General features: G+C 27.9%; 2 protein-coding genes across 3 annotated transcripts in view; one reads left to right on the top strand and one right to left on the bottom strand.

The window, feature by feature from the left end:
• The window catches only part of SREB (Sterol regulatory element binding protein), a 28,156-nt gene extending 24,721 nt beyond the window's left edge, over positions 1-3,435 (top strand). The window contains exons 15-16 of one of the 2 annotated variants that reach the window (XM_043051281.2): positions 1,544-1,664; positions 2,849-3,435. In XM_043051281.2, the coding sequence (XP_042907215.1) occupies positions 1,544-1,664; positions 2,849-3,075 (348 nt within the window). In that variant the 3' untranslated portion in view covers positions 3,076-3,435. Of the gene's footprint in view, positions 1-1,220; positions 1,290-1,543; positions 1,665-2,848 lie in introns of those variants that run through there. The other variant, XM_071177192.1, reaches the window with a different exon arrangement.
• A 2,815-nt stretch (positions 3,436-6,250) lies between these two features.
• On the bottom strand, positions 6,251-20,298 carry LOC107441585 (juvenile hormone acid O-methyltransferase). Its single transcript, XM_043051291.2, has 3 exons — positions 19,199-20,298; positions 13,360-13,534; positions 6,251-6,520 (listed from the first exon to the last, which is right to left on the bottom strand). Exons 1-3 carry the CDS (start codon positions 19,697-19,699, stop codon positions 6,345-6,347), a joined length of 852 nt encoding a protein of 283 aa, XP_042907225.1. The 5' UTR covers positions 19,700-20,298; the 3' UTR covers positions 6,251-6,344.
• Positions 20,299-22,846: the final 2,548 nt, after the last annotated feature.

The following is a 22,846-nucleotide window of genomic DNA, read 5'->3' as shown; positions in this document are numbered from 1 at the left end:
AATGAACTTACTAAACTGTATAATGTTATTTTACGTATAAATTAAGTTAATGCATGTCAAAGACAGGTGTTAAGGTTTGTGAATATCATATTTGTAGAGTAAAATATTAAAATCTCATTATCTATAAGCTTAACAAAATGTAACAATCATTAATTATTTTGATTAAAGTATAATATTTAAACAATTTCAATGCTGGTTGTAAGGTTTAAGTTAAGGATTTTATATAACTTTTATATTGATTTCTTTTGAGTTAATTTCTAGGAAGGTGTGCTGCAAGGGATTAATTTAGTTACCAATCTATTAAAATATCTTACTTAATAATGCTATTATATCAATTAATTCATGAATTCTTACTGTTCATATTATTAATTTATTTTGGAATTTTAATTTATTTAATGTATATAACTATTCTGCCATGGTGTTTAAGAAATTCTAATTTTGTGTCAATTTGTATTTATTTCCTGTGTTTGGTGAGGCTGATAATTTGGGGAGACTGATAATTTTCCTTTTGTTAAAATATTTTTTCATTACATATTTCAAATGTTGGTTAAAATAATTTGTTAATTTGACTTTCAAACAATACCTTCACTATTTGACAATTATAGCTCTAAATAAAAAAATTTTTAAGATACTTCTGAAGGATGAGAACAGGTCTGGAACAAATATGTAAAGATTAATTATAGCTTCCTAAATGCCTTATAATCAGATCATATTAAGTTATAAACTGTGAAAGTAGTGAGCATTCTGTCATCAGGCATTTAATATTATATGACAGACAGTTTCTGCTTTATATTTAATATTTTAAATTCTTGTTTTGCTTTTCAGTTAATTTAGATATTTAAAAATATTCCTAGCTAAACTAAGTATGTCCTTTCGATATTTTTCTTCACTCATTTTTTAGTTTATTAAATCTCACAATATTTTCTTAATACAATAATCCAGCTGGTATTATGTCAAAATTATAAATATTTGCTCAATTATATCCAAAAAATGGCCTTTAACTTTAGATTTTTATTCTATTTTCATTTTGTTTTTATTTCATGTTGTTTCTTAAATTTATTACTGTAAGCAGGTAAAAATAATTAAATCTAATAATTTTCTGATAGTATTGATAATTCACCTACGAATGTATGATTCTTTTTTTTTACAAAAAAAGAAACTCATTTTTTTTAAAAAATATTTATAACTTATATATGATGTATGTCAATTTGCATTTGTAGGTTCATCTTTATGAGATAACACAACGATTTATTTCTGGTGCTTACTTTTTTTAATTTAATAATCCAGCTGGTATTATGGCAAAATAATAAATATTTGCTCAATAATATTATATTAAAAAATGCTCTCTAACTTAAGGTTCTTATTTTAGATTCATTTTATTTGTATTTCGTATTGTTTCTTAAATTTATTACTGTAACCAGATAAAAATAATTAGATCTAATAATTTTCTGATAGTTTTGATAATTCACCTATGTTGTGTAATTTTTTTTAAAGACTCCTTCATTTTTTTTATAACTTATGTATGAAATATGTGCATTTGTAGGTTCATCTTTATGAGATAACACAGCGATTGATTTCTGGTGCTAATCCTGTGAAGACTCAACAAATGCTGGATAGAAGTCTTAGAAGAAGAAATAAAGTGAACTCCATTATCTGTACCAAAGGTATCATGCTTGCTTATTAACCGTCATTTACTCACTTAGAACTTTACCTTTTTCTTAATTGAATTTTTTTTTTTTTACCTTGACGCTCTTTATGCCCAAAAGGCACATCTGCACTCCATCCTCTCCTGTCCAGTGTGGGCAATAATCCAACTCAGCCTATTAAATTGGTTTCTCTCACTGGTCGCCATATATGCCAACTTGTATGAAGTTGGCTTTGGTGGTTGGTAGAATTCATCTAACACTGATATCTCTTGTCATTAAAATACATGTAGTACAATAGAGGTTGTCGTTATACTTTTGCTTTTCACTTTCATTTCATTGTTTCATTATAAAAAAAATAATCAGTTAAACCATTTTATTGCCTCTATTTTACTGATAAGAGATATTTTATGTATAAAATGCCTTACTCTCTCTCTCTCAAGGTTCAAGGCTGTTCTAGGGCTGACTAATGTTCAAGCTAATAAGTTGTCTGCTCAAAATGTTCACATTTCATTACTTATGTTGTTCAAATTTTTTGCTGAAAATTGTTTACTATGCATAATTATCTCTTTTTGTGAAGTACAGGCATTAAATTTAATTAATTGGAAGTGTTATTTTAGTTGAAAAAAAAAAATACAACTTTGCTTAAGCAGCACTTTCTCAAGAAAATAGCTGGTATTTTGCTCATTCATTAATTATCTCCCCAGACAACTTTTGGCAACTTTCGAAAGTCGAATTGAAAAACCTTTGTCTTCTTGTCCCAGCCTATTATGTGTATTTCTCTATGAAATGTGTTCTATGTTGCAATATTCTATTAGGGGCAATTATTCTATTAATCTAGTTAATTAATTGCTAACTATTATTAATGATTTTTTTAGCTATAATTCTTGTTACACTGTAAATATATTTGATATTGTTAAAAAAAAACATTTTCGTTTTTTAATTAAAAATTAAACATATTTTTCTGAAATGTAAAATTTAAAATAAAATAAATCTATAATGTTTTTTAAAGTTTGAATAATTTATTTGATGAAATCTAAGTTTTAAAATTTATTCCTTAGGTAAGAATGGAGAAAGTCATCACCCATGTGAGCNAAACATATTTTTCTGAAATGTAAAATTTAAAAAAAAAAAAAATCTATAATGTTTTTTAAAGTTTGAATAATTTATTTGATGAAATCTAAGTTTTAAAATTTATTCCTTAGGTAAGAATGGAGAAAGTCATCACCCATGTGAGCGTGACCAAGCGGATGCCTTGATGCTGGCTTGCCAACATTTTCCCGACAACATAGTTTCCAATCCCCGAGAGAAGGAATGCATGCTGGCTGAAGCTGCCAGCATTTTGCAACGCCTTAGCGATAAGACAAAACTAGAAAAATGTCACAAAATGATGGTTGCTGTTGGCAGCGTCTTCATCGCTCAAGCTTCTTAATTTACTGAACTGTGGGCTGTAAATAAAGAGATTCATCATTATATTGCTTTTCATTTGTACCGATCTGCTGTGCTGAAGGATTTTATTTACAATAAATTAACCGAATTGTAGTTCCGTTAATTTTTATTTATTATCATTCTGTTTTGTTATTGGAGTTGCATTTTTTCAATTGTGTGAATTTTAAAATAAATATTTGGAAAATGCAGTTCTTAGTTTTTTGATATGTTATTAAATTTTAGCATTTTTTTAAATTTCATCTTTCAATTTCAATTGATGTTTCTATTCAATTTTATAGCAAATATATCCAATATAGCATTGTGTGTGTGACAACATTTTTATAATAAAACACATGTTGAATAATTTCATGTCTGATTTAGAATTTTATAGAACATATACACCACACAGCCACCCACAATATTTTTTATGTTATCATTAATTCATTAAAAAGGTAACAATCGTGATAAATACAGTGGTCAAATGTTTTTGTTATCGATTTAAAGATAACAAAAAATTACTATTTTGAATTCATTTTAATTTATTTTAAATATAATTAAACATTACAAGATAACAATTTTAATGATTAAAAAAGATATAGGAAAGATAATTTTAGTTACGGCACCTAATGGAATTATATTTATTTCTAAATATGATGCAAAAGACTATTTAATTATGATTTGACTTTCTAAGTTAAAAATTAGTAGTATCTGAATTCCTTTATTTTTGATTTTTTTCTATGCTAGTAATTCTTTGATTCGCTATCCTAAAATCAAAGTGTAAGTATCATTTTGTAGATTTTTGTTTTTAATTAAAACTCCGGAAACCCTCTATCTTAAAGCTTAAAAAAGTAGGCTCAAAAATATGTGGAAAAAAACAGTAACTTTGGTTTTTCCCTTGGGAAGATTTGAAATTTCAAGACCTAGAATTATAAAAGGCACCTTAAAAACCAAGCTAAATAAATAAAAGTAAAAAATTTGAATTTTTTTTTAACTTCTTAAACATTTTAGGCTAAAACCTCTTTTTATTAGACTGTGTGTCAATGATAGTTTTATTCTAAATTTTTTCAATTTTTTTTTTCAAGCAAGTTTTTGCATTCCTCCTCTTTTTTTAATGCAATGATGTGAACTATGGAAATTTATACTTTAACTTTCCCTCTCTGTACTTCTATGCAGTGCATTTAAAAACAATAATTTAAAGTATTAAAAAAAAATAGTGTGTGCAGACAATGCATTGTTCACATAGAAAACGTGGCAAAACAAGCAGAAAATCTGTATCAAACAACGGGAAGAACACCATACAAATTGATACCACAATTAAAAAGGTAGGGCATGATATAGGTTTTAAGTGACAAAAAAAAAAGAGTATATTTTCTTGACTTTTTTTCAATATTATAAAAAAGTAATTTTTTTCTAAGTTCAAGAGCATGCAACAACATTTGAATTTTTTTTTTTTATAAAATATTAATTTGAAGATTTTGAATTTAAGAGTTGATTTACTGAATCCTTTTAGATAAAAATGTAAATTTTGTTGGCATGATTTTGAAATTAGGCATTGCTCTTTAAGATAGAATTGACTAGATATTAAATGAAGGATTTAAAAAAAAGTTTTCAAAAAAATTGCAGAAAAAAAAAATTTCTGACAAAAACTATTTGTATCATTGGAAAAAAAAAGAAGAATATTTCTAGTACAAAACGTATGGAAACTTCTAATTTTTTTGTTGTTCAAACTGCTGAAATTGAATGGTTTTAATTGTAAATAATAATAAAAAAATTATTTTTAAAAATACACTCTTACGTTTATCAGCATATTAAAAAGTGTAAATGAAAGTTTTTTCATCAAAAGTTAGGTTATAAAAAAAATTGTAAGAAAGTGAGGCATCAATATGCTTTTTATTTTCCCTCCAAGATTTAAAAAAAAATATATATATTTATTTTCTCCTTTTTTTAAAATATTAGCACTTTTCTGTGTTAATTTAATTTTTTTTTTACAGTATTACCTCTTTTTAGCAATAAGTGCTAATATTTAAACTGAGTTAAAAATTTTTTTTCAGTATTACCTCTTTTAGGGTGTTGTTAATTTCTATTTTCTTATACTATACAAAATTTAAAAAATTGTGTTCAAACTTTTATAAACTAAATCAAAGTAAAGAATACTAATGAGATATTTTATTTAAACTAACCTAACACGTCATAGCTATACTTACGAACCCGCATTGCAGGAAGAAGAATATGTTACTTTAATCAGCCTAATAATGTGGTTGTGTCCGGCATGTCAATCTTACAGGTCTTACGCTTAGTTTATCAACACGCTGAATCGGTTTTCGGATAAGATTTAATAGGATACCTGCAAGCGACGAACCTGATTGGCAGGCGAATTGTGGTATAAACAAATGCCACAAAATGTATAAACAAATTTCTCCTGCTTGAAGGTAGCCAATTGTGAAGATAGATAAACCTGCAATCAAATTCATTAAAATTCACTTTAAAATTTTCTGCAACTTGGATTTTTTTTTCAAAAATTATATTGATGTTGCTCATTCCTCCTATAAGACAACTTTAATTGAAAACGATTTCTTAATTCTATTCATTTTCTGAAAAAACTGTTTTTTCTTCTTGTTTTAACTCTTTTATACTGAAATATTTTTTAAAAAATTTGTTAAAGTTAATTTTTGAAATATTTTGCTGTACCGTGCCATTTTTTTCTCCATTTAATTCTATTTTCTTTTGTTATAAATAAATGAATTCTATTTTTAACTGGGATGAATTTTTCATGTTAATTCAAAACTAAATAATTCTATTGCAATTAAAAAGCCACAAAAAAAAAATTCTTTTTGTTTGCAAATTATGAAAAAACTCCACTGGAAAATATAATTAATAGAAATGTCTTCTTGCCATATTGTATTTTTTTTATATATATTTTTATTTTTATAAAAAGAGGATTTAGTGGAATCTATGTAAGTTGCAAATATAGAATTCCTAAAAATAATACTATTCAAAAAAGTGTTAAATTAGTTGCAATTTTGAATAAAATGATGCATATTAGAACACTTTTTTTTCATGACCATTGTTTGTAAGTTCTGAAAAATTCGTAAGTTTCCTTCATAACGGTTTTTTTTTTTTTTTATATTGTTAGGAGTGAAGCTGGGTTACAACAACTGCAAAACATTGAGAGACACAAATTATAGAAACATAAAATGATATTTAATATCTAAGAATAAAGAAAATGAAATATATGAAAGTTTTTGTGTGAAGAGTTTCTTTAGAGTTTTATTTTTACTGTTCGGGTCTCTTGGCAAGAACCAGAACATACTTAAGGTTCCAAATGACGGATCCGCCTGGAGTCTTCTTAGCTTTTTTCATTGCAGTTTTTTGGAATTCTTTCAGAAAACTCTCCGACTTTTCTGTTGGCACATACTGAAGAGGTTTTCGTATCAAGCTTCGTAGACAGGCTAAATAAACAGAAGAGAAAGCATCGGAAAAAAATATAGAGAAAGTCAAAAATAATAATAACAAAAAAGTGAATTCATTAGAATACCAATGAGTAATAGTGTAAATGAGTGTGTTATTTTGTAGACCGTCGCAACAACGAGGAATATAAAACTTTAATTACTGATATAGTTATTATTATACAGGGTGCGTAGTATTTTTAAAAAGTGCTTAAAGGTGCTTACTTTCGGTTATCGTTTTTTAAAAGCCCTTAAAGGTGCTTTTTTCATTGGGTGTTTTTAAAAAATGCTTAATTTTTCTTTTACCCTGTTTATTTTCGCCACGTATTATGCAAAAACGCACTGTTCATGTTGTTCTATTTAATGTTTTCACAATTAATTCAACCCCAAACTATTTCGGCGTACCGTCGGTCCTTAGAGTATGAAATCGTCATTAGTTTTATGAATCAACTATGCCTGCAAAACTAGTTTTTTACTTTGACATGAAGGTTAAATCCGGATAAAACCGTCAATTGTCAAAAACTTCAAAACCCTGCCTAATTATATATTTTTTTAAAGAGCATAAAAATATTTTTGAGTGCTTGAAAAGTGCTTAAAAGGTGCTTATTTTCTGTTGAAAAATTTGACTACGCACCCTGTTATATGCAGCAAAAATCGTAATATGTAAATAGTATTTAACACAAAACATGAGCTGTTATTAAGTTCGAAGATACTTTAAATATTTTTATCAAATTTATTTGAGTTACTATTTTATCAAATTTTGCCTTGCACAGCAAGGAGAAAGGTTTTGAGAAATTTCACTTACAGAAAAAGTTAAAACAGAAAAACATAACTCAAAACTATCGCTCCCTGCAGTATTTCATTCGAAAAAAAATTTAATGAATGAAATACGCCCATAATTCATCTTATTTATTTGTTTTCTTTTTTGCTTTATTTTACTGTACTTTTATTAACTTACTTATCTGTAAAGATAGAATCTTGCAATCGAAATTACAATTCTTTTCCAAATGGGAAACACATTCTTTTGGATCTCCATGCAAGATGACAATGCAAATTTTATTCGTTTCTATACTGCCACAAGTAGAAAAATCGAAATTTTGACCATTTCCCGACTAATTACAGCGCTGAAATTGCTCTGTGATAGATGGCAGTATATGTTTGAATTGTTTTCTCATAGAATTTATGTCGAATCTCAATAGAATTTATGTCGCAGTTTTCAGTCAAAATTAATTACCAATCCACTTCTGATCTCTTTCCGACTGACTAGAGTGCTCAGACTTTCTTCGGAGTTCTGTTCCTGATGCCAATTCAAGTTGCAATATTTTCCTTAATAAAAAAATAACCTCAGTGGCACGACAGCCCCATGGAGGGCCAAGGCCTTGCTGTGTCCATTACAGTTTTTTTTTACCTTGGGCTCTGGGGTGCAAGAGCAGATGTTGCGGTTGGATGGTCAGTCGGGAGGGGAACTCCGAGTGTTTAGTTCTTAAGCACGCTAGGTATTCATTCTATTGACCTAAAAGGGATGAAAAACTCCGTACGAGAAAATTTGCACCCATCAAATTCTAAAAATTAGTTGCGTTAGAACCGTGTTTCTTTTCTAAACTAACATTAAAAGTAGTTGCCAGGAACCACTACAAACTACTGTTTTCTGTATCACTACTCATTACACTACTTTTAAAAAAAATAGCACACTGCACTATAAACTACGAAAAAAGGTAGCGACTACAATGGTTTCACTATTTGTAGAGGACTACTTCCGACCACTGGATGTGTAATTTACCTTCATTTTGCCATTCCATCAAAACGAAAACATACTATTGCAAAATTTCGGATATATCTTACGTTCAACGTTATAAACATGTTAACTTCTGCTAAAACAATTTCCAACATTCCATAAGATAGCGAAGGAATTTCAACATTAGATGCACTTTATTTAACACTTGGAATGCAATTTAATTTTAATTAAATTTCGAGTAGTTGGATATTCAAGTTAAATAGAAACTTTCGCTAAATAAATATTTTACTGAAGTTAATTTGTATGTACTAAGAAAAGAATAAAACACGCTTGAAAGGAAGATTGTTAATCTAAGTCTGTGATTTCAGAGAATTACTTTGTACTGCAAACATTATGCGATTCCTAAAAATTTATGTTATATATTTTAAGTTTTCCTATCCTCAAACTCAGCAGGAAAATTAAAGAATCTTGAAAATTTTATTTGAAGTAAGGGAAGTTCATTCTTTTAGAAAGATCAAAGTAGGTTAAATGATTAAAGAATGTAGTATCCCTTTTCTTTTAGCCAATTCAAAAATCAATCGTTCAAAATCTATAATTTTAAGTATAATTGATATTTAATTTTTGTTAATTTTGATAAAAGTGTATTGATTCTTTTTTTTACGACATTCTTCGTTTTAATAGTTTTCGCAGCATTTTGCTGATAAAATGAATCACTTTCATTTAAAAGCAGAGGCTGTTAATTTGTCAGAGTTCTTAATATCTGGTTTTTAAATTCGTTGTCCAAAACTGAAGATGACAAGAAATATACATAATTTTGAAAATGAATGTGTAAGCAAGGAAGAAACAAGTGTGCTATCAAAATCTGTGAGGAACTAGCGAGTAAATTGGAATGAAATATATCAAAACAAGGTTGAGATGAAGTTAGGAGGTATTTATAATAATCGCTATTTTGTTCTTCAGTCAGGTTTTGATGTTTTCCTTTCCTTTTTTTCCTCACAGTGTTAGATTTCAATAGCGTTTTTGTTTTCTCTTCACTAAAATTTCAATTTGCGATTCCCCCATGTGTCTACTATCTTTTGAAATTCATTTTCGACAAAATAAAAAAAAGCAAGTGATTAGTGATTACTGAACACACTATACGAAGGCTGCGAATAATATGAAATATGAAGCGGGTGAAGCGTAAACGTACGCTTACAAATTTCTTAATGAAATATTTTTTTCCTGCGTGAACAACGAAATGCTGAAACAATCTGAGCCGTGATTTTGGGGAGAATTGAAGGGCCAAAAATAAATAGTTCATATCAACAAACAAAATAATGTTCTATGTTTTAACTATGCGTATGCAGATTTAATAATAATAATAATAATAATAATAGTTATAATAATAATAGTTATAATAATAATAATAGTTATAATAATAATAATTAGAATAATTATAATAATTACAACAATAATAATTATAATAATAATAATAGCTTAATAATGATATCTTGAAGTTTTGAAAGTTATAACTCTGTTTTGAACAAAGTAGTGAATTTTTAATAGCGAGTCATTTATTTCAATAAAATTTTTTATTTAAATAATTTATTATCGACTGATAATTGTAATTTTTTTTACAGAGGAATTAGTTTTGAGGATTGCCGGCCAGGTGGCAGAGCGGTTAGCGTGCCTGACTGCGAAGCCATAGGCTGCGGGTTCGAATCCCGCTCTAGGCATGGATGTTTCTCTCTCTCTTTGTGCTGTCCTCTGTTGTGTGTGTGAATGATGTGTGAATGTGTGGCCCACCCTATAAACGGGTTTGTGGCAGTGTGGCGTGGGCGATGTTGCTCGCCTCCGTGACTTTGGTTCACAGGTGCCCACTGGGTAACGCGAAATNTGGCTTAATAGTGATATCTTGAAGTTTTGAAAGTTATAAGTCTGTTTTGAACGAAGTAGTGAATTTTTAATAGCAAGTCATTTATTTCAATTAAATTTTTTATTTAAATAACTTATTATCGACTGAAATATATAATTTTTTTTATAGAAGAATTAGTTTTAAAGATTTGAACATTGATTTAAATACTTAAGATTCTATGCTAGAATACATTTTAAATGGATTTAACTAAGTAGCGAGCGAATCGAACTAGGTTTGCAAAGTGAACCATATGAGGTTACATAGCAATTTTTGGGTGCTGGTGTGTCAGCGAACAGGGGCTTAGGCCACTAGTACATATTATATTAAATCACCATAGTTCTTAATATAAATTATTTTGTAGCAGAATAATGTTCTATATAAATTGATTTGGTAACATGCAACATTTTTGTACCAAAAAAAGGTTTATCTTTTTATTAAAATATTTTTGTTAAAAAAGTAAAATAAATATTCAATTATGTATATAGTAAACAATATATTATTAGAAGAATATAAATTTATAACAAATAGGAAATATTAAGGTAGGAATTTAGTATTGTTTAAAGCTTGATTTAAGTATAAGGGGTCTTAAAAAAGTTTACTATAAATTGAAGTAAAAGAATAAAATAGCTAGCTCTCTAGTTTTAAATTTTTTTCATATCTAATTAGTTCAGAACTTTATACTCGTTATGAAATTGGGTTATAAATATTTAAAAATTGAATAAAATAACGAAGAGTCATTTTAGAAATTAATATGGAATTTCAATTAAATTAGTTTATGCTCAGCTTGCTTGAGAAATTTAAGAGAGACTGTTTAATTGTAGATCTTTGATAAAATTATGAAAGTGTTTAAATAAAAAATGTTTTTCTCATATTTCTATACGATTAATAAATTATATATGATACGGATTTTATTTTGAAATTAAGCTTTCTTGCGTAAAGGATGAATTATGAATCCTTCATATTCTTATTGTCAGGGGAGAAAATGTAATGTATTATAATATTTCCATGAAAACTTGAAATATTATTAATATAAGGAATTTTTACCTTTTTTAGTATTAAGATTTATTATATAATTAATTATTTTATTAATGAATTCGTTACCTTTATATTTATTGCAAGAGGTTAAAATATAATATACGGTAATATTTAATAATTATTTTAGGATAAGAATTTTATTTGGGATTTAAATTTTCGAATATTATGGCCAATTTCATAGATGTATTTGTTATCTATATAATCATCACCAGAAGTGAAAATATACAATACTATTTTATTGAAATTAGAGTAATTATTGGAGATGATTTCTTTTGGTATTAGGATTTCTTATTTATTGTGGGTTTTCATAAATCATTTCAGCACTTTAAAGGTTATCAGACGGTTAAACGTTATATACAATAATATTTCATTACTTAGAATTGTTATATATTATAAATTTATTTTGGAAATAATTTTCCCATGTAATGTGTAATTTGATAAATGAATTCGTTACCTTTATATTCATCGGCTGAAGAAAAAATACAATATTAGAGTTATTATACTATATGAATTTATTTTGGAATTAAGTTCTCTTGTATTATGAAAGATTTCATAAATTAACTCACCACCTTTAAGATTATCAGAAGGTTAAACGTTCTATACAATAATATTTCATTACTATTAGAATTGTTGCATAGTATAAATTTAATTTGGAAATAAGTTTTCCCATGTTATGTGAGGTTTGATAAATGAAATCGTTACCCTTATATTCATTATCTGAAGAAAAAATACAATATAGAATTATTATACTGTATGAATTTATTTTGGAATTAAGTTCTCTTGTATTATGAAAGATTTCATAAATGAATTCGCCACCTTTAAATTATCTTAATATTCATTACGTAACTTCATATTCATTACCGTAACTTTATATTCATTTCCATTCTTATCAAAAAGTTGTGTACAGTGCGGAATAAATAAATAAATAAATAAATAAAAATTAAAAGTAAATAAATAATCTGACCTCCCTTAATAAATTTTGATCTAATGATCGGATTTCACGTTCTTATTATTCAATCTTAATGATTTGAGAGGGTGACTTCAAATATGCTAATCAATAAGCGCAGACGATAATTTTAAGATGCAAAATCAGACACAAAAACGTACTTTCACTGAATAAACATGTCTTTTTTTAGACGGATTTGGATTTCTGACCCCCAAGATATAGGGGGTAGTTTCAATTTGAGAAATAGGGTCCCCATAGTTTAGTCTGGAGAGGTGTGCTAAGTTTGGATCTCTTAATGTTACTTCGTCTTCATGCGTATTTCATTATAACTCTAGAACTTTTTAAGCGAATTGAAAAATTTTTGCAAAACAGTTATAAACTTCGTTTGTACAAATATAATTCCATGCAAAAAATCAATTTTAGTAAATATTTATTAATTTTTATTACGTAATTTAGTAAGAATCGAAAAAATTTCGAATTGTAAGTTATGAAATTTTTGCGTCATTTTACAGTACGTAATTTCAAATGGCGAAATGTAAAATTCGATAGAAATCTGTCGAATAGTTCCTGAGAAATCCAATTTTAAACATACTATTTTTTTAAAATTCGATTTCTCAGAAACTATTCGACCGATGATTGAAAAAATTGTATACCTTATAATTCAAAATTTTTTTCGATTATTACTGAATAAAATTATGAAAAATAATACAAATTTACAAACATTTGCATTTTGCATGGAATTATCTTTGGACGAACGAATTTCATAATTTGTGCAAAAAATTTTCAACTCAGTTAAAAAGTTCTCGATATATAGCAAAATATGAACAAAATAAAATTAACATTAAGAGATCCAAACTTTGGATCTCTCTCTTGACCAAACTATTGGGAACCTATTTCCAAGATTGCTACTAACCCCTATAATTTGGGGGTTAGAAATCCAAATATATCGAAAAAAGTATGTTTATTCAGGGAAAGTACGTTTTTGTGCATGATTTCGTAATTTAAATTATCGTCTGCAATAATTAATTACCATATTTGAGATCACCCGTTCGAACCATTAAGATTGAGTCCCAGAACGTGACGATCGGTTTTTTATTTTGCGCACGGTACACCGCCAGAGAACAAAAATGTTACATTACATCAATATTAGAATTATAATACGTTATGAATTTTATATTGGCATTGAAACTTTGCTGCTATATTGTATCTGTTTTCATGAATGAATTGTTCACCTTTGTATTCATCACCAGAGGAGAAAATGTAACGGAAGTCGAAGAGCTTTGTGTGCAGAATTTGGTATCCAACCTGTTCTAAGAGAGCTGAATAGACTCTGTCTGCATGGGGGTGGTGGAACCAAAGCCTATTGCAATTGTTTTCTGTCATATCTGATACCAAATCAGAGATGGGCTGAAATAAATATTTTATGAGTTAATACATGGAATTTGCAATCATAATAAAAATAAATGTTGTTGACATATGCCTGTTTAGGCAGAGGGGGTAAGATTGTTCTTGTTTTCCAGCGGCTCCATCTAGGGCCAAGAATTCGACTTCTGCCACACCATACGTCGCACCCGTTTATAGGGCGGACCCATTCATATATCCATTCATTCATCCTCAGATCGTAATTTTGACTTGAATCAGAGAACGATCGATCTCCAATCCAGTAACCCCAGAGGTTTTGATTTGTTATGGGAACCTGGAGGATTTTTGCGACTCGACAGATTTAACGTGCATCAGTCACTTTACTACACAGGGGTGTCTCTAATAAAAATAAGTAATCATAATAAATAATAATAATAATAAAATCATAATAATTATGAGTAATGTTTAATTGCATAATCTTTCTTACCTTGTTAATGAATTGATTGACATTTCTCAAAATTAATAATCATGGCTTTCACTTGATTAAAAACTTCATTAACTTCAAAAATATACAAACTGGAAATAACAGTCGGCAAAGCGCTCAAAAATAGGTGCCCCTTTTCAAGACTTGTCAGACGTGAATGAGGAGAAACAAAAGTAAACTTTTTTTTCTCTTCAATCACTATTGTTTCTTCTCATCAAAGTCTGGCAAGTTTTGAAAATAGCTGCCTATTTTTGAGCGCTTGAAACGTGTCGACTGTTGTTTCCAGTTTGCATATTTTTGACGCGAATGAAGTTTTTAATCGAGTAATATCTTACAGCTTCAGTATCTTCTATTATATATTTAATTATGGCTTTTATTTCATGAATTATGAAATATTATTTGTTTTATGAAAAAATTGAATTCAAAACACTTAGTGATTTTTTTTTACTTTTTAATTTTTAATAACTGAGGCCTTGAAGAGGAATAGGAACAACAAAAAAATCTAGGTCAATCTAAAGTTTCTACACTTTTTTGTTGATATTATTGCTAATTTCTTAAGTTTGGAAATGTTAACGTGGAAATACGTAATAACAAAAAGGAAAAGAATTAGGAAGAAAACACTAATAAAAAGTAAAAGGTCCCAAATTGCGATTGCCTATAGCCTCTAGAAAATTATGATACCGACCTTTTGCAACGTTTGAATCAGGGACATCATGAACCAATATTGTTCAACATGTATAAATGTTTATGTGTACGTAATGCTAAATTTTAGGCACATAATGAAACTTGCTATTTTTATATTATCCGATCTTAATTCATATGAAAATATGATTCGATACACAAATTTATTTATTTAATTCAAACGCATCATATAATTTCATATGCGAAAATTGGAATTTTTTCGCTTGGGATTCAAACACAGAACTCTATTCGATGTTTTGGTAAGGGTGTAAACTTTTAAATTATCCAACAAAAACTATAGTACATCTGTTTATGCGGTACTATTTTTTTAAAACATTATTTTGTTTTTAGATACAGCACAAAGTTCACAATTTTTTTAACTTTGATGAATGACAGATATTTTTTATTTTATAACCGTCTTCGGACAGTATTTTATTTTGAACTGAAAAGCACGATGAGAAATGCTAATAGAATTTTTCGTAAATGTATATTCTTTTCATAATTTATTTACTATATTGTTATTGAATTTTTCTTGCTACTTTTTTCATTGGCATTTTACGTAAATAATTTTGTATAAGCAATCTAAGTGTTAAATAAATTATGGATTATTGATTGGATACAAATATAATTATTAATCATGAAAAAAAAATCTCTCGTAAACCTTGTAATCTATAATCGAAAAACCTGTAAGGTTAAAAAATTCTGTGGTAGAGAATTTATTATTTCCAACAAGTTTACATAAGTTTTTTCTTAAAGAGTAAATAATATTCACTCTAAAATCTTATTATTATATTTATATGTTAAAATTTTAAAGTTAAAATTTTAATGACTTAAAAATAATCGTGGTATAGTTTTACTGCCATTAGTCATCGAATGCATGCCCCGAAGGCTGGGTGCCTAGGGCCCTTGCCCTATTTATCCCCCCCCCTCTGTGCGCCACTGCTTGCAACATAAACTAATTGTATATTTACACTAATTCGAATAAATATTTTTGTATTCAATATGTCGTCATTACATTTTTTAAATGCTATTTCGTATTATCACTGAAAGCAAAAGTATGGTCAAAACTACCAGAATATGATAAAATTTAGAGTTCTTCTGGCATTATGGGAACATCAAAAAGCTAGGTAATTTTTACGGAAGAGCTTTGGTAATGACTTTTGGTAAAATTTACAACAAAATATGGTTTTATTAACATGCTGTTTGGTAGCAAATGTGATAAAATACTGTAATTTTATCTAATTGTCTTTGCGCGCGGCATAAAAACCACTTATTATCATATATTAAGTTAAATTTACTTTTCAGTTCTGTATCCTTACTAATATGTGGTAACCATACGAACAAAACATTACAGAATAAATGTTTTAAATACCGCATATTTTTTTAATTTTTTTTTAAAAATTTATTTATTTCTTTTTTAAACCAGAAATGTCATAACCATACAAAAACGGTAATTTTACCTAAGTTTTTTTCTCTGTGTTTATTTAATAAAAAGGTCACATATCTTTCCCTGTGGGTCAAATTTATTTTCAGAACAGAAATGCGGTAAACGAAATGTTAACAATCTTTCAATTTTTTTTTAATTTCATAAATCATAATACTGGTAGTACACGGAGTAAGGAAATTCTGATTAAATAACTGTACTGCATGGTAATCATATTTCTAGTAAAACATAATTTTAGGTAAAAAGTAAAAACCCAAAATTACATAATATTTAAACCATTTATTTGTAAATTTTTCCGTTCATATGGTAACGGTTCACCGAAAATTCTGGTTTTCAAAATTATAGTTCTCATTACCACACATTGAGTAAAAAATAAAAAAATTGAGAAGCTAATTTAACCGAAAAAAAGCCATCAGCATAATAGATATCATGAAAAAAATACCAAATTTTATGACATTTTTCAAATTTTATAACATATTATAAAACCATGTTTTGTTGCTTATTTCACTGAAAGTCATTAATAAAGCGCTCCCGTAAAAATTTTAGTGTTCCCATAAAGCCAGAAATATGGTAAATTTTACCATATTCTGGTAGTTTTAACTATACTTTTTTTCTCAGTGTACGTCTCGACTTGCGCTTTATGTTTTATGAAAATATTGTTCTCTCGAGAATGGTATAAAAATCCCGAGATCTTCCTAATCATTGAAAAAAAGAACGTTTATTAAAATTGCACAAAAAAATCACGCAAACTCATCTATTTAATAGTGTTAATAAAATGTGCTTTCGTAAAAATGTCGATTAGCGATTAAATAAGAAACTAATGATTTAGTAGACTTTCTGCATCAAAGCAACGTTATAGACTATAATGATTAAATAAAGTAGTGAGCGGCTGAGCTACGCAGGTGTCCTTGCCATTCGAACACTCTGAGCTGATACATACCTCTGAGTTATCCATGAATATAAATTTTACTAAAACGGTGGAATATAGTCGTAATTTAAATTATGTTATAAGAAAATACAAAATAATGGTATAATGAAAGATTAAAATACTTTAAACACAAAATGAATAAACGAATTTTAAAAAAAAAATGATTCTTTTAATTTCGAATGTCTACATTAAATCTTTAAATTTTATTTACCAATTCATTATCGTTTTTTTTGTTGTTTAATTTCAAAGAAGTTAATGATAATAATGATAACAAAGAAAAAAAAAGACTTTTGATGCTTTTTCTCACAAAGCCATCGTTTTGATGAATTCAAACCACTACAAAAAGTCTTGTAACTATTATTTCACCCCCCCACCAAAAAAAAAAGAAAGAAAGAAAAATTAGCTATATTTTAAATCAAGGGCTTTCAAACTTTTTCAATCATGGAACACCTTTCAAATTTAGCGCTGTGCATTAAGCTTTTGTAGTGTAGCTGAATACGTTGTTAAGCAAATTGATCGACAAAATATTAACGACGCAAGGTCGTTGTATCATTTTAGTTTGTCGAACATTAATTATATTTCAACATGTTAAAATTTCCATTTTTAGACTAATTTCCTGTTGCAGACAGTAAAAGTATAAATGGAAAAAAAAGGAAAATAAATTCAAAGCAAATGTTGCAGACTTACAATTTGCTATTTCATATTTTTGGTGCTTGTTATAAGTGTTTGGATTCTATAAATTTAACAAAAAGGTTTTTTTTTTGAATAAAGGATATTGCTACGTTAAATGCTGACCTTCATTATAGGAAATTAAGGTTTCAACACGTTTAAATTTAAGAAAAATATGAAATATAGTTTCAAGCTCAAAATTAAAATTATTTTTATTAGTTTTGAACTTGAAACTATGTTTTATATTTTTCTTAGTTTTAAAGTTGTTCGAATAGCACATGCTTTGAAGATCATTAAGTATTCAGTTTAGTCTTACAATCTTTCTTTCAAATCATATAAAGTTTAAGTCAAAATTTTAGGAAAATTAATAATGAGAAGCGAAGAGTAAAATGAAGCACTTTTCCATTTCAATGGCGCAAGTAAATTCAGCAATTTTATGTATCTATTTATTTATTTTTGATTTTTAAATTCTTTATTAATTCAAATTAAAAACAAAAATTAAAGAAAAAAGATGAATTTTTTTTTTCAGTGCTTACACCAACAAAATGAATAAGTACCCAAAATAATATGAGGGGAAAAAATATTTTATAACAAAAAATACATAATTTTTGTGCTAATTAACTCATAAACGACAATATAATTGTTATATATTTAAAACAATTTTATTGATAAGAGTAACATAACTATCAAACATGAATTTTCTTTACATTTTAGGAAAAAAAATTATGATTTTTACGTTTCATGTATACTATACTAGAAAATATTTTTAAAGGAAGGATGTGTTCCTAAATTTAAAATTTAATATAGAATCACTTACATCAAACATTTTTTTAAAAATTTAATTGAATAATTTTAAAGAGCCACTTACTTCAAACACTTTTTTTTAAAACTTAGTTGAGTAATTTTAAAGACTCACTTACTTCAAACACTTTCTTTAAAATTTAAATGAATACTTTTTAAGAGTCACTTACTTCAAACATTTTTCTTAAAAATTTAATTGAATAATTTTAAAGAGACACTTACTTCAAACACTTTTTTCCAAAATTTAATTGAATAATTTTAAAGAGCCACTTACTTCAAACACTTTTTTTTAAACTTAGTTGAGTAATTTTAAAGAGTCACTTGCTTCAAACACTTTCTTTAAAATTTAATCGAATAATTTTAAAGAGTCACTTACTTCAAACACTTTTTTTTAAAAATTTAAATGAATACTTTTTAAGAGTCACTTACTTCAAACATTTTTCTTAAAAATTTAATTGAATAATTTTAAGGAGACACTTACTTCAAACACTTTTTTTTAAAACTTAGTTGAGTAATTTTAAAGAGTCACTTACTTCAAACATTTTTCTTAAAAATTTAATTGAATCATTTTAAAGAGTCACTTACTTCAAACACATTTTTTTAAAAATTTAATTGAATAATTTTAAAGAGCTGCTTACTTCAAACACTTTTTTAAAAATTTAATTGAATAATTTAATTGAATAATTTTAAAGAGCCACTTACTTCAAAAGCTTGTTTCCAGCAATCAGCTGCTAATACTTTTCTAGCTGCGACATGAAAATCAGCTGGTTTAGCAGCCGGAACAGCGATAAAGCATTTTCCTCCAGGTCTCATGCACCACATGAGATTTCTGAGGGCGGCTCCATGATCCCTCACAAAGAACAAAGCTTGTGATGAGAAAATCCAATCAAATTTCGCAGCCCACGTCAGGTCAAAAGTACTTTGGTCCTCGATATTCGCGTACGTGAAGTCCATATTCTCATCAGCCACGAACGTGAACGCGTAATTGATAGCGTTTTTATTTGAATCAATTCCCAAGACTTCGCGGTTGTGGGGCCAATACTCTGATATTTGAGCCGTTGTAGCTCCGTACGAACATCCAACGTCCATAATATTGGCTCGAGAAAATTCACTCCGTTCCGTTACCTGCTGGCATTCCGCTAATAAAGTGCTTTGCAAAGTCATTAAATAACCGCGACACTCCTGCGGTGAATAATCTTCCATATTGGATTAATTTCCGATCAGCAAACAGTCTTGAAGAGTGAAGACTAATACATTAATCCAATCAAATCCATTATCGTTGAAAATTCCGCTGGTTAGATTTAAGCTGCAATAGGAACGATACTAAATAAAAGATCCAAAAGCATTATTTTTTTTCATCGAAATAATATTTAGACCGCAGATTACAAAAGCATTATTTCCCTATCGATCTTATAATAAGTCAAAGATGCAAAAGTATTGTTTTCCCATCGAAATAATAGTAGAACATAAATTGCAAAAGCATTATTTTCCTATCGAAATTAATATTAAATCAAAGATACAAGAAAAACAAATTTCTTGCAGAAATAACGTTAAATCAAAGCTACAAAAGGATTGTTTTCCTATCAAAAATGATGTTCTAAAATCAAAGATATGAGAACATTGTTTTCCCTATCTTAATGAAGAGAGTTGTAGCATTATTCCCCGATTCTATTCACTCTAAAGATCTAATTTTAGGGATTTTGTGCTGAGACCGAAAGGAGAACACATCCTTCCATCGAGAGTGTGTGCCAACACTTGTGACGTTATTACCACTTGATTTGACGGTTGCTTGCGACTGACGTAAGAAACTTACGGCCGGTGAAAACGTTTAGGAAATCAGTTCTATTTCAGTTTTCGATAAACATAAGCTAACATGGGTTTGAAGAGTGAAAGATGTACATCATATTGCCTTTTTTTCAGCTCAGTTATTTTACCTCCGGTACAGAGATGTTAAAGCCTGCCATCGTTTTTTTTAGGAAAAATTTAAATTTTTTTTAATTAAATAACCATCGTTGATCAGCTGATCCAATATTTTGGATTTACAACTACTAATGTTTCACTCCGTAGTCTTGTAATTTTGAACCCAACCCGGAAGACAAGGGAACTCTTGGATCAAGTATTGGGATAAATTTTTTATTGTATTGGAATTTCTCACGGTTAGCCTGACGGTCAAGGGAGCTCTAACCCATGATCTGTCTACCACTGAGGATATATTTACGTCATTACTGCGATCGGTGCGAGTATCGGTGCTGGTCGATATGATCGTAATTCATATCGACCAGCCTTTACTGGGATTCGAACCCGTGAATGCAGACGAAAAATGCATTTCGAGGGTCCGATTTAAATATTTAAAATTATTAACCAGTAAATTAGCCAAATATCAAAAGTATTCGTCAATTTTCGAAAGTCTTCGCCAAATGCAAATCTTAACAATATTTTATGATTAATTTTTTTCCCATTGAAAACTATTTTATAGTATTTTGCTAGAATTCTTATATTATTTGGAAAGAATTATAATTGGTTATGCGCCGCATCTACCAAAAATTACTGTAATAGAATAAAAAATACCGATTTGTTTAGAAAAATTCATTTGGACATAATTTTGAGGATATAGTTAAATATATATTTTTCTGTTCAGTGGCAAAGATCATTCGCCAATACTTTCGCCAAAACATAATTTTATTCGCAAAATTTAAAATTTTATCTCATTTGGTGAGAGGGGGGCGAATGCTTAGGGCGAACTCTGCATTATTATTACGTAAAAGTTTTCATTTTTTGATATCCAATTTTACGTGTATAAATAATCCTTAGGTATTAATTTTAGAAAAAATTGTAATTACGAAATATTTATTTTTGAGATTACTATAATTACGAAATATTTATTTCAGAATCTTTCGAAGTCGAGGGTTTTTTCATTGGGTAAATGTAGTCTTCGGGAAGGAAAATATAATAATAAAAAAGAAATTTTTTAGCTTTTTGAAAAATAATTACATTTTGTTGATATTAATTATTGTGTTGGTATATGTGTATCTTTCAATTTTGTGCACGATTTCCTAGTGTTGCTCAGTGGGCCAGCATCCAAGGTATCGTGGCCAAAATTAGTATTTCGATAAAATTTGTTTCAAAATTTGTATTCAGGAGTTTTCATGTGTAGGTAAATTGAATTCATAGTTGAAATTTTGAAATACACTAAAAATACCCAAAAAAACAAAATGGCGGTTGAAATATGGCGAACTATAATAAAAAAATAATATAGTACGTTTAAATAATTAAATATAGCAATGAAAATAGTATAATAATTTTCGTAACTTTATATTAAAAAGGAAAAGCAAATTATATTTCCGAAGTAATATTACAAAATAACGCGAAAACATGAAAAAAAAATATAATTTTTGTTTTTCGGTATATTTAGTCCACCTTTGCAATACGGGCAAAATGGGGCAGATTTTTTCGAAAGAAGAAACATCAAAGAAGACAACAAAAAAAAGTTAATTACCTCGTGGAACTTTTTGGAACTAATTTTCGAAATCATTCAAACATTGTAAAATGTCAAATGATAAGATATAAACTTTAAGTTTGTCAAGAGTATTAACCAATCCAACAAATTCAAAAATTGCACTGTAATTTAACACTAATTACTCTGATACAAATGTAACAGTAAGGGGAAATTCCTATATATATTTTTGAAATAAAAATTTTAAAGTTACATTTAAAACAATATTTTAAAAATATTTTTCGTCAAATTCTACTCTCGTCGGTCCAAAAAGCAAATTATAATATTTGGAATGATATGAATACTTAATTTGGGATATATTAAAACTACCTACACATATTTTAGTTGAAAAATTAATTTTTTACTTTTGGCCAAAGATCATGGTCTTCTGGCCCACAGTGTGTTGTTCAGTATTCTTATATTTATTGTTTACTTTTTTTTCACCCTGCATTAAGATATAGATACTCAGTTAGTGGGTAATAAATAATAACTTAAAATTTTTTTCCTATTCCCGACAATAAAATCAAAATAATATGACAAACTACTTGAATATTAATAAACTAAACCAGAGTCTTAAACATGGAGAAAAAGAACTCTGTTGAATTTATCGTACTGTATGGTTAAGATCAGTGGTAGGAATTAGCGCTCTACAAGTAGTGAAACTACAGTAGTCGCTACTTTGTCGTTGTGCGCTACTTTTTTTTAAAAGAGTAGTGTATAGTGTGTATAGAGTAGTGTATATATTTTAAAGAGTAGTGTCTTTTTTAAAAGTATAGTGCGATACATAAAAAAACAGTAGTTTGTAGCGATTCTTGGCAACTACTTTTAACATTAATTTAGAATAGTAACACGGCTCA

Source organism: Parasteatoda tepidariorum, chromosome 2, assembly GCF_043381705.1.
Source record: "Parasteatoda tepidariorum isolate YZ-2023 chromosome 2, CAS_Ptep_4.0, whole genome shotgun sequence".
Classification (NCBI taxonomy): domain Eukaryota; kingdom Metazoa; phylum Arthropoda; class Arachnida; order Araneae; family Theridiidae; genus Parasteatoda; species Parasteatoda tepidariorum.
This window is presented reverse-complemented; position numbering and strand designations above follow the sequence as displayed.

Bases quoted from the DNA above. Each gene is read 5' to 3' on its own strand.
- LOC107441585 (XM_043051291.2), bottom strand. From the start codon at position 19,699: ATGGAAGATTATTCACCGCAGGAGTGTCGCGGTTATTTAATGACTTTG. The intron at 13,535-19,198 runs GTAAGTGGCTCT...TATTTATTTCAG, and splicing joins GCTGGAAACAAGCTTTTGAA to CCCATCTCTGATTTGGTATC. The intron at 6,521-13,359 runs GTGAACAATTCA...CTGTTTATTTAG, and splicing joins CTCTGGTGATGAATACAAAG to CCTGTCTACGAAGCTTGATA.